Source organism: Anolis sagrei, chromosome X (assembly GCF_037176765.1).
Source record: "Anolis sagrei isolate rAnoSag1 chromosome X, rAnoSag1.mat, whole genome shotgun sequence".
Lineage (NCBI taxonomy): Eukaryota > Metazoa > Chordata > Lepidosauria > Squamata > Dactyloidae > Anolis > Anolis sagrei.
The window spans coordinates 60,882,434-60,894,888 of record NC_090034.1 but is presented as its reverse complement, the minus strand read 5'-3'; the positions used below and the strand labels follow the sequence as shown (position 1 = coordinate 60,894,888).

Here is a 12,455-nt window from a genome sequence, read left to right as displayed (position 1 = left end):
GGACGAGGAGCAGGGCCTTCTCGGTGGTGGCCCCTCGCCTGTGGAATTCGCTTCCCGGGGAAATTAGGTCATCGACATCCCTCCTCTCTTTTAGAAGGAAACGAAAAACATGGATATGGGACCAGGCCTTTGGGTAACCTGGCAGACAGACAAAGGACAATGACGACTAGAACTGGATAGGATTATGACAATGCGGAATGAACTTACGGATAATGAGCTTGGCGAACGTTGATCATTAGATTGGTTTTTATTAGTTGTACTGTATAACTGGATTGTTTTAATTGTTTTATAATTGTTGCTGCTATGTATTTTATCTTACTATGTGTATTGCTGGCATCGAATTGTGCCTTTTGTAAGCCGCCCAGAGTCCCTCTTTGGGAGTTGAGAAGGGCAGGGTAGAAATACTCGAAATAAATAAATAAAAATGCAAAACTTTAATGTTTGTAAAATGCAACCTGGTGCAAAATGCAAAGCAATGCCTTCCTTGGGTTGTTGTAGGATTTTTGGGCTATATGGCCATGTTCAAGTAGCATTTTCTTCTGACGTTTCGCCTGCATCTGAGGACGCCTGCCATAGATGCAGGCAAAATGTCAGGAGAGAATGCTTCTAGAACATGGCCATATAGCCTGAAAAAAGTACAATAAACCAGTGATTCTGGCCATGAAAGCCTTCAACAATGCCTTGATTGCCTTGTACTTTTCAAATAATATTCTTTTAAAGAGGTTTGGACTAGATTCCAGCGTGGACTCTGATCCTGGTGTTCTGCCTTTCCTTTGATTCTGCAGCTGTGTGGGGCACAGTTGGCCTGGGAGGCGGCCCGCCGCTCGTCGCAGCAGTTCCAGCGCAAGTGCCAGCGCCTAGCCTGTGACCTGGAGGACACCCGCCTCCTTGTGGAGAACCAGCAGAATCGCAGCCACGAACTGGAGAAGAGGCAGAAGAAGTACACTTTGACATTTAGTCTCATATACAACATAGTGTCCCATATTATTAGCAAATTATTTTGCAATAATCTTTGCAATTTATTCCTGTATATTAGGTTGTGCAAATATTTCTGCAATTTTTCTTGCAATTATTTCTGGCAATTTATTCCCATATATACACGATTGCCAAACTCTTTGCAATTATTTTTGCAACTGCTTGCAATTCATTTTGCAATTTATTCCCATGTATTAGGAAGTGCCCGTTTTTCTATTCCTATACATTAAATAATGCACTTTTTGCAATTTATTCCCATATATTAAATAATGCAACTTTTGTAATTTATTCCCATATATTAAATAATACATATTTTTGCAATTTATTCCTGTATATTTTGAACAATTTATTCCTATATCCTTGAAAAATGCATTTATTTATTGCAATTTTTATCTTTCTTTTTTTTTTTTTTGCACAACAACAAATAACAACAACAGGTTTGACCTGCAGCTGGCCCAAGCTTTGGGGGAATCTGCGTTTGAGAAAAGTCTTCGTGAAAAAGTGATGCAAGAAAACACCAACCTCCAGTATCAAGTGGGGAAAATGCAAAAGAACTTTGAGGTAAGCAGAGAGAAAAGTTTTTCATTCACAATTTTTCCAATTTTGCAAATACATATTTGCCTACTCTCCGTATTCTACATTTCACACATTTCTTTTTTTGCAAATTTTTACTATTTATTTCAAACTTTCACAACCTTTTACAAATTCTTACAGTTTAACAAAAATTTAACATTTTTTTACCATTTTTGTTACAATTTTTACCATTTTTCATTTTTACAACCTTTTACAAATGTTTGCAACCTTTTGCAAACTTTTAAATTTTTCAGTTTTTACTATTTTATTTTTTTACTATTTGAATATAAATTTTTGTTACAAATGTTTACATATTTTCAAAAATTTTACAATTTTTCATTTTTTACATGCGTTTAGAAATGTTTACAATATTTTACAACCTTTTACTAATTTTACATTTACAGTTTTACACATTTTACAAATCCAAATTTCTATTTCCTTGGTCACTTTTCTTTGGATGCATAATCTCCAACTGCTACTTTTTCCGTTTTTCAACATTTTTTTAAAACAAGAAAATTTTCATCTTTTGCATTTTTAAAATTTTTCATGTTTTTCAGTTTCGTTTTTCCATATAAAGATTTTCACATTTTTTTCAATTTGTTCACATTTTCCCAATTTTTAAAATTTGTGTGTATATATTTATATATATATATATATATATATATATATATGAGAAAATCTGAAAAAATGGGAATAGTGTAATTCAAATTATCAAGTTTGGAAAAATGGGAGAAATTTTTTTAAAAAAATTCACAAAATTTCCATAAAAAGAATACAAAAATTTTCAAGAAAATTCACAAAATTCCAAAAAATACAAAATTTGCAGAAGAATTTAAAAATTTCAAAAAAATATTTTTTAATTTTTTTAAAAAAAAATCAAAATTGTAAAATTTTCATTCTGTAAAAAGAATTTGCAATTGAAATTGTATGCTTGTCCTTCCAGGAGAAGGAGTCTGAGAAGAATGTCCTGGTCAAACGGCTGGAGCTGCTGACCAAGCAGATGTCGGAGCTGTGTTGTCTGTCCAATGGCCTTGACCCGAACAAAATGGCTGCCCTGCAGAAGCAGGTCTGGGACCTGGAAGAAAGTGCTGCCAAACAAGAGGAAGAGCTCGGTCTTCAAGCAAAAAGAATTGAACACCTAGAACAGGTAAGTTACCAGTCTCATCTGTATAGTTCTTTTCCTTACAATAAGGATTTATTGTACTCAATTAAGGATAAGATGGGATATGTAGTGATCACTATATCCTATTGTGTGTGTATATTAAGGAGATGATGGGGTGATAGTTGATGCTATATCCTTTAGTGTATATGTATATGGATATGCAGTGAAAAGATATAGATCTATATGAAAGGGGATGATGGGATATGTCATGAAGACTATATCATATTTGTGGTCTTGAGATATATAGTTGATATAGATATAAATTATATAGATGAAAAGGCCTGGATTACATGTTCCATCGCACTTCCTTCTTTCCTATTAAAGTTGCATTTACATCTGGAGCTGGAGATTGAGAGGAAGCAGCATCTGCATCAGAAGAAAATGGAAGATAAAGAAGAAGAGATGGATGACCTCCGGGGAGCCTGCCAGAAGAAGGTAATAATAAGAATAATAAGAATAGATAATAACCCCTCTTCTGCCCAAGGTCTTCACCTGACTCCCCGATATACCAGCTATCAGAAGGTGAAATCCAGGACTCCCCAAGCCTGCCAGGCAGTTGTTCAAGTACCTCTCCAATAACTACAACCTACCAAACCTTCTGCCTGACAACAGCTCTTTCCACTGACCTCGACACTGGAGAGGGGCCACCAGACAGCACGCCTGGCTAGAGCGACTCAGGCCTCAGCCTCAAAACAGCTTCCACCTCCCTCTTCTCCAAAGACAGTTCCTAGGATGCCACTGCCGCCTTCCACCACTACATCCATCTCCTTACCCTACTGGGGATGATGACCAGGACAAAGACTTACCAGAGTCAGTCCGTTCCAATTCCGTCCTCTCCCTGTGCATAGACCTCTCGCCAAACCCAGATGCCTACAACGTTGATTCTCCTTCCCCAACGGATAACATCAGAGTTTTCGCCAACCAGATGGTTCAAATGGCGAATATCCTTGGACTGAAAATCAAACAAACATTGAAGGCTGTAACTGACCCATTCTTTAAAAGGGTCCAATAGGAGGCCCCACCAGCAACCCTATTACCATTCCTGCCTTAACTTCTCAACGTAATCCAGACTTCCTGGAAGACCCCATTCTCGATTCCACCCACCTCAAAACGCATAGAGGCGTGGTATCGTACTGATGATGAGAGCCTTGAATGGCTGAAGCACCATCCCAACCCAAACTTGGTAGTGGTGAAGTCAGCCCAGTCCTCCAGAAGGCAGTCCAACACCTCTTCTGATTGAGAGGGCACGGGTTTTGATGCCATTGGTCGAAAACTCTACTCCATCACCCACAGGCAAATGAATCTCATATATCTGAGGTGCTATCAGAAAATGTTGAGGAAAAAATATTTTTAAAAAGAAATGAAAGCAATAATCAGTTTTTGTGTCAATCACAACTTCTTAGCGCTGCTACCATGGTTACTACTTTGTTAATTTTATTTTTGTTTGTAGGAAAACAATAGCAAAACACCTCCTTGCCTGAATGGCAAATTATGGAGCCTGCGTGGGGGCTTACCAGCAAATCCTCAGGGAAAAACCTTAGCCCTTCCATGCCAAACTTTCTGAGGAAGACCAAGCAGTCCTCTTGATTCTGTCCCAGGAGGACACTTCCCTTGCTCATCACCAGATCCAGATGTCTAAACACACCGGCGACACAGCGGGCAAGATGATAGCCCACACAATCGCCATCTGCCACCACTATTGGCTGTGCTCTTCTGGCCTCGCCACCTCCTCAAAACAAATAATCAAGGATCTCCCATTTGATGCCCTCAGTCTCTTCAACACCGGTACCGATGACAATCTAAAGTCCAATCAAGACTTTAAACTCCTAGTGGCTAAATGCAGTGTCCATCAGCAATCCAATGCCCAGAACCCGTTGGTACCAACACTACTACTGTCAATATGGAAAACAACCCAATATGGCCACCAGACCTACCGCCAAAACTATAGGTCTCTGCCAAACCCTCAGCCTCCACAACATAAATATGATAAAAGAGAAAATATGAAAGGCAGGAGGTTCCGGGGGGGGGGGGAAGGGAAGAGGGGACAGGAAAATAGAGGGAGTGAAAAGAAAAAAAGGGAAGATAAACAAGAGGGAAAGAATGTAATGTTTTCTTTGTTCATGTAATCCTTAATGGGTATCCAGTCCATTATTTTCCTCTTTTTTGAGCCTTTTACTTGAGGTACTTCACAATCCCAAAGTCAGGGGGAGGCCTGCGACCAATCCTCGACCTCAGAGCCCTGAACTCTTACATTGTGTCGATGAAGTTCAGAATGGTGATGGTATCGTAAATCCTACCTCTTCTCCACCAAAGAGACTACTTCGCGTCCATTGACCTTCAGGACGCTTACTTCCATTTAGCAGTCCGTCCTGCCCACAGAGGCTTCCTCTCCTTCAGAGTTCATCATCAGACTTTCCAGTTAACAGTCCTTCCCTTCGGACCTGTCATGGCTCCACGAGTGTTCACAAAATGCATGTTGGTCATGACAGCCCATTTCAGGAAACAGGGCACATTCATCTTCCCTTACCTGGACGATTGGCTGATTGTGGCTTATTCTCCTTCTCTCCTTGAATCCCACGTCGTTGCCACCGTACACCTGCTCAACTCCCTCGGTCTTAAGCTCAATGCTGAAGGAGCAAAAAAGGACAGCAGAGTCGAACGCCTCCCCGACATCCAAAGGACGAGTCTTAAAGGGCCCGCTGAAGGAAGAGTGGGAGGCCGGAGGCATAGCGGGCGGCGGTGGACTAAAAGGAAAGCATATGGTGGATGTGTAACGAAGAGAGAGAGAGAGAACCCTATAATAAATAAGCAAGATATCTGGAAGAAATAAATATACAATTACGGACCCCTCTCTGAAAAGCTCCTAAAGCTCTTAAAGCTCTCAAACCGCGACGTGCACGTGCACAATCCTCCACAAAATATTTCTACTCTATACTCATACCATTCTGACCTTGAAGACGCGCTGGGAGAGGGACAGTAGAGAGGCGGAGGACTCATCTTTATCAGTAATCCCCTGAAAACGTCCTTGAAGAGGCCTGCTGCCTCCCACACGAGGCACTACAGATAAACACGCAACGAACAGCAAGGCGTCGCAGCAAGTTCTCGCGAGACGACAGGAGACTACACTGTTCAATGTGAGATCCCTCAAAGAGCCGCGACTTCGCGTGGAGAGGAAATCCTGAGGCGAGAGCAAATCTAACCCTCGCGAGAAGAGAACAGCAAAGGACAATAAGGAAGCAGGAAGCGGAGGGGGAAGAAAGTGATACAAAAGAAGGAAACCTAGCCCCTGGCAAAGGTAGAGGGAAGAAACGAAGAACAGTAGGGCATAGCGAGAAGAGAATAAGACCTTGGAAGGAAAACGAAGGGAAGACAAAGGTAAGAAAGCTACTAAATTTTGGATTGAATAGATATAAATGTCCAAAAAGTAACTTCGAATAACAAAAAAAAGAAGAAAATTTCATATATAGAACCCAGTGATAAACAGTGGTCATGGCGACGCAAAATATAAAAGGCAAAAATCCACAGACATCCAAAAGCCAAATGAGAAGAGACTCTCTCTGCAAGATAGATCCCACACTTGAAGGACAATCAAAGAAAGATCAACCTGCAGAAGACTCCGTGCTGGATAATATCCTAGGGGAAATTAAGAAGCTCTCTGCAAAACATGAGGAACAACACAAAGAACTGAAGTCTGAAATACATAGCATGAAGAAAGAACTAAAGGAAGAGATCAGCAAAATAAAAGAGGATGTAGACAAAATGAAAACAGAAAACCAAAAATTAAGTAAAAATCAAGGGAAAATGGAAACCAAAATAAGCAAATTGGAAATGACCACCCTAAAAATACAACAACAAGCGGAAAGACTGGAATTTAGAGAGTCTGAATTCCAACTACGAATCAGAAATCTTCAAGAAGCAAAGGATGAAAACGTGAAACAAAAACTGATTGAATTACTGGCAGAGTTATTAGACGTGAGTACCGAAACCATAGGACAAGACGTCGATAGAGCATATAGGGTACCGACAGGATACGCGAAAAAACATAAGACCCCCCGTGACGTCGTGGTAAGCTTTTGCCGGAAGAGCACTAGGGATGAAATCCTTAAGGAAAACACAAAAAAATCAATATTCTTCAAAGATCAGAAGGTAACGATTATGAAGGAAATAACAAATATTGGCGAAACGTAGGAAATTCTCCTTTCTCACAGAGCAATTAATAAAGAAAAAAAATCAAATTTAGATGGGAAAAAACTGATGGTATAACGGTCACATTTAATGACAAAAAATATTGGCTAAACTCAGAAGAGAGCGCCCGGGCCTTCTACAATCTCCACATTAAAGACAACGCGCCTGATCCAAAGCAAAGGAAATTTCATAACAGCACAAAGAAAAACGACTCAGAAGAAAAGAAAACCGAGTCAAAATTGGATGAGGAAACAGTAAATGAGGAAGACGAAAGTGGAAGAAGTGCACATAAATGGTCAAGGGATCCGTTAGAAGAAGAAGATGCAAGAGAACTTAAAAGACTAAGAGAGTTCTCCCCGGAGATCTATCAGCTGGTAGTTCCACAGGATATGCTACAATGGGAAATGCCCGAAAATAATGATGAACAGGAGAAGTGTCAGAATATACTCTAATAATATTAATAATATTAATGGTCTAAACTCTCCGAGTAAGAGGAAGAAATTCTTCAGCTTTTTAAAGCAAAAGAACATTGAGCTGATAGCTTTGCAAGAGACTCATATAGCTGACAGACACTCAAAACACCTAACACAAGATAAATTAGGAAAGACATTTCAAGCATCCTTTAGCGGTAAAAAAAGAGGAGTGGCAACCTACGCCAAAGAATGGCTAAACCCAAAACAGATCTTCAAAGATACAGAAGGAAGATATCTAGGAATCACAATTGAAATAAAAAGTCAAAAAATTCTACTGTGTAACATTTACTGCCCAAACGGGCCAAAAATTCAATTCATGAACGACCTAGCTAAAGAGATAAGTAACGCTGAATATGATGAATTAATCCTGATTGGAGATTTCAATGGGGTGGTGGATGGGGTATTAGACAAATCCAAACAAAAAGGGAAGATAAATAGAGGTAAAAATAGAACTGGCCTGCTACCTAAGAAATTTATAGCCCATTTAGAAAAATTAAACTTAAAAGATGCATGGAGACACCATAATAATAAAACAAGAGATTATACATTTTACTCAGGAAGACATGATTCGTGGACACGAATCGATATGGCTTGGATAAGTAACTCCCTAAACATGAAAATTTAAAAAATCGAGATAACGCCAAGGGTCTTCTCGGACCACTGTGCGCTCGAGCTCGTAATTAAAGGGGTCGACGTACCATACAGATGGAGACTAAATGAAAACTTATTAAGAAAGGAAATTGATATTGAAAGAAACAAAAAACTACTAGTTGAATATTTAGAGATAAACAAAGGAGAAGAGACCTCAATAATCTCCCAATGGGAAGCAATGAAAGTAGTCATGAGAGGCTACTTGATACAGCAAGAAGCCATAAGAAGGAAAAAAAATAAACAACATGAAGAAATAATGGAAAAGATAATTAAAACGGAAAACTCCCTTAAGAAAAAACCAAAAGACAAATCTTTATTAAATACCTCTAAAATGCTTAGAAAACAACTGGAGCTATTACAAACAGAAGTTATAGAAAAACAAATGAAGTACACCAAAGTATACCACTTCCAAAACGCTAATAAGATTGGGAAATGGTTGGCCAGGAAAATTAAGAAACGAAAACAAAAACAGATAATTACCAAAATAGAAGCAAAAGGGAAAACATATACGACAGATACAGACATAGCGGACCAATTTCTCCAATTCTATCAAGGCTTATTTAAAAAAACAAATATACCCCCGGAAAATATCTCAAAGTACCTAGGCAGTTTAAAACTAACAAAATTAACGGAAGCACAAAGAGAAATCCTGAATGGTAATATTTCCCCTTTTGAAATAGCAATTCGTAAACTCAAACCCAACAAATCACCAGGACCAGATGGCTTTACAGCTATATTTTATAAATTATTTAAAGATGAATTGGCCCCCCTATTAAAAGACATCTTAAATAATATTCTAGAAAATCAAATAATACCCAAATCGTGGGAAAAAACTAATATTATCCTAATACATAAAGAAGGAACGGACACAACGGAAGTTAAAAATTACAGGCCTATCTCGCTCTTAAATACAGATTACAAGATATTCGCAACAATCATGGCAGATAGGCTGAAAAAATTTCTTTAAAATTGGATCTCAACAGAACAGGTCGGGTTCCTTCCAAATAGGCAAATAAAGGACAACATCCGAATAATTATCGATACAATAGAGTATTATGAGAGACATAACGAGAAACAACTAGCCCTTATGTTTATTGATGCCGAGAAGGCTTTTGATAGAATTAATTGGCAATATCTAAAATCATTAACAGAAGAGTTAGATATGGGATACCATTTTAAAAATGCTGTAGAGGCAATCTACACGAATCAAGAGGCCACACTCATAATAAACGGGGTGGAGTCTAAAAAAGCCATAAAACTCATGCAAGGCACACGTCAGGGATGCCCGTTATCTCCCCTACTCTTTATTCTAGTTATGGAAACAATGATCAGAGCGATAAATGAAGACCAAACCTTAAAAGGAATTAAAGTAGGAGGCTACCACTTCAAACTAAGAGTCTACGCAGATGACGTAGTTTGTATAGTAGAGGATCCAATAAGTAATATTAAGAAGTGGCTAAATAAGATTGAGAGCTTTGGAGAGGTAGCGGGCTTCAAATTGAATAAACAAAAAACGAAATTACTGACTAAAAATATGGACCAAAAGGCAAAAACGACACTACAAGAACGAGCAGAATTAAAAATCGAAAATAAGGTTAGGTATCTAGGGATAAACATTACTAAAAGTAACATCAATTTAATAAAAAACAACTATGAGACATTATGGAGTAAAATACAAAGGGACATGAATAGATGGAAACATCAGAACATCTCATTACTAGGACGAATCGCTATACTTAAAATGACAATATTACCACAACTCCTATTCCTTTTTCAAGCCCTACCGGTGCTCAGAAATGACCATCTATTTAAAAAATGGAAAACTGAGGTGACTAAATTTATATGGAAAGACCACAAACCGAGAATTAGCCTAAAAATACTTACTGATGAAAAAAAAAGGGGAGGCCTAGGCCTACCAGATTTTAAACTCTACTATGAGGCGTGTAACCTGGTCGCATTAAAAGAGTGGGCCACTTTAGAGAATCGTCCACTATTGGCATTAGAAGGACATGATCTCAGGGCCGGGTGGCACGGTTACCTATGGTACAACAAGAGAAGGGTGGAAAAAGCCTTCAGTAATCATTACATTAGATCAGCCCTTATAAAAACGTGGGAGAAATACAGACCTAGGCTATATTCCAAAACACCGTTGTGGATATCTCCCACAGAAGCGAAGCACAGAAGGGAGTTAGAAGAAAAGAAATGGCTAATATACCAGCAATTACTAAAGAAAAACGAGGAGACGGGAGGGGGAAATTTGACATTAAAATCGCTAGAGGAAATCAAACAGCAGAATGAAAAAATCACATGGCTTAACTATTACCAGATTCACCAAGAATTCAAGGAGGATAATAAATTGGGGTTTAGTCAGGACCAAGGAATTTGGGAAATGGTTATGAAGAAAAAGAACAAGCTAATAAAAATCCTCTACCAACAATTACTTTTGTGGAATACAGAGGAAGAACAAATAAAAGAATGTCAGGTGAAATGGGCAAAAGATCTGGGACACAACATCTTAATAAAACAGTGGGAAGAAATTTGGATGACTAAATTAAAATATACAGAAGCCAGTGATCTATGCGAAAACTGGTATAAAATGTTTTTAGATGGTATTATACCCCTGTAAAAATAGCAAAATTTAATAAAAATGGGTCAAATATGTGTTGGAAGTGCGGAAAAGAAAAAGGAACTTTTTTCCACCAGTGGTGGTCCTGTAATTTAGTCAAAAAGTACTGGAAGGATATTCATAAAGCAACTCAAAAAATAATCAAAATTAAATTCCCCCTAGTGCCAGAAACATACCTATTAGGCATTACGAATATAAAATTAGATAAGAATCAAGAAAAGATATGCTTCCTCCTCAGCACGGCCGCAAGACTGCTTCTCGCTAAGGTATGGAAACGAAAAGAGATCCCAACTCTGGAAGAATGGGCTATAAAAGTATTGGACATCATACAAATGGACAACCTATCACAGAGGCTCAAAGAAAACACAATGACACAATTTGGAATGGATATATAGACTTTATTAAAAACAAAGGCATTCCGCTTCACATAGATCTGTCTAGCTTATGAACAAGGTAAAGGATAGAAGTCGATGCTGACAAGAAAGAAGAAATGTAAAACACAAGGATAATGGAAGATCCCGGAAGACTGGCGGGAAGTCACTGCCAATCCCCCTACGTTCCCTAACATCCCCAATCCTGCCCCCCACCTACTCCCCCTCCCTTTATCCCTCACGTCCCATATCCCTTACACCACACCCCATTTTCCCACCCTTTGACATATGTATAATTTCAAAACTTAATAAAGATTACTATTAAAAAAAAATTAAGCTCAATGCTGAAAAGTCCTATTTGATGCCAATGACCAGGATAAAATTCATCGGCATCCTCTTCTACTCCACCACTCAGATGGTGTCCCTCCCTGAAGAGAGGTTTCTCGCTCTCTAACACAAGTTCCGCCGATCCAACTCTTTCCACAGGATCCAGGCCATACAGATCCAGGTCCTTCTCGTCTACATGGTATTGGCAGTCTCGGTCACCTCCTTTGCCAGATTCAAACTCCATCCAACTTCAACTTCAGAAATGGTTTCTCGATCATTTAAATCCTGCTCGACACCGCAACTTAAGATTCCTCTCCATTCTGAAGCCAGTGTTAACCTCCCTTGTGTGGTGGACATCCCGGCGCAATATCTGTCTCGGCGTGCTGTTCCACCCTCGACCTCCCTTAGTCACGATAACAATGGACCCCTCCACCTTCACCTGGGGAGCCCACACCAACCATCTCGCCACACAGGACCTCTGGTATAATAAAAAGAGACATCAACTATCTTGAACTCCTGATGATCAAGGCCCTCAAAGCCTTTGTCCTCCTGATCACCCACAGGACTGCCCAGATCCTAACGGACAACACAGTGGCCATGTACTATATCAACGGCACGGGCTAGAGAAAATTCCTCAAAGTTACTCTCTGGCAATGGTCCATCAACCACTCAGTGATCATCACAGCAATTCATCTCCCCAGCTCACTAAACAACCGGGCAGACACTCTCAGCCGAAAAAAGACAACCTCCCATGAGTGGAGGCTTGATGAGACACAACTCCATGTCCTCTTTGATGGCTAGTGTCGGCCGGACATCAATTTATTTATTTATTTATTTATTTATTATTTCGAGGTTTTATATACCGACCCTCTCACCTTCAAAGAGGGATTCGGGTAAAACTAATTTATTTTTATTTAAAATATAGTTTATTACTTGTATCATTATTAGTATCTATCTATCTATCTATCTATCTATAATTTAATATATTCTTATTAATGTGCAGCTGCGCCAGCTGGAGATGCAGTGCGAACAGGAAGCGGAGGAGAAACAGCGGCTGCTGGCTGAGAAGCGCGACCTGGAAGGACTCATCGCAACCTTATGTGAACAGGTAA

General features: G+C 39.2%; 1 protein-coding gene across 4 annotated transcripts in view; it reads left to right on the top strand.

Annotated features, from left to right (window-relative positions):
• Positions 1–12,455, top strand: part of MYO18B (myosin XVIIIB) — a 465,598-nt gene that overhangs the window by 60,016 nt on the left and 393,127 nt on the right. For all 4 annotated transcript variants that reach the window (XM_067473590.1, XM_067473591.1, XM_067473592.1 and 1 more), the window contains exons 29-33: positions 786–940; positions 1,413–1,536; positions 2,492–2,695; positions 3,035–3,145; positions 12,347–12,451. In XM_067473590.1, coding sequence (XP_067329691.1) covers positions 786–940; positions 1,413–1,536; positions 2,492–2,695; positions 3,035–3,145; positions 12,347–12,451 — 699 coding nt within the window. The remainder of the gene's footprint in view (positions 1–785; positions 941–1,412; positions 1,537–2,491; positions 2,696–3,034; positions 3,146–12,346; positions 12,452–12,455) is intronic.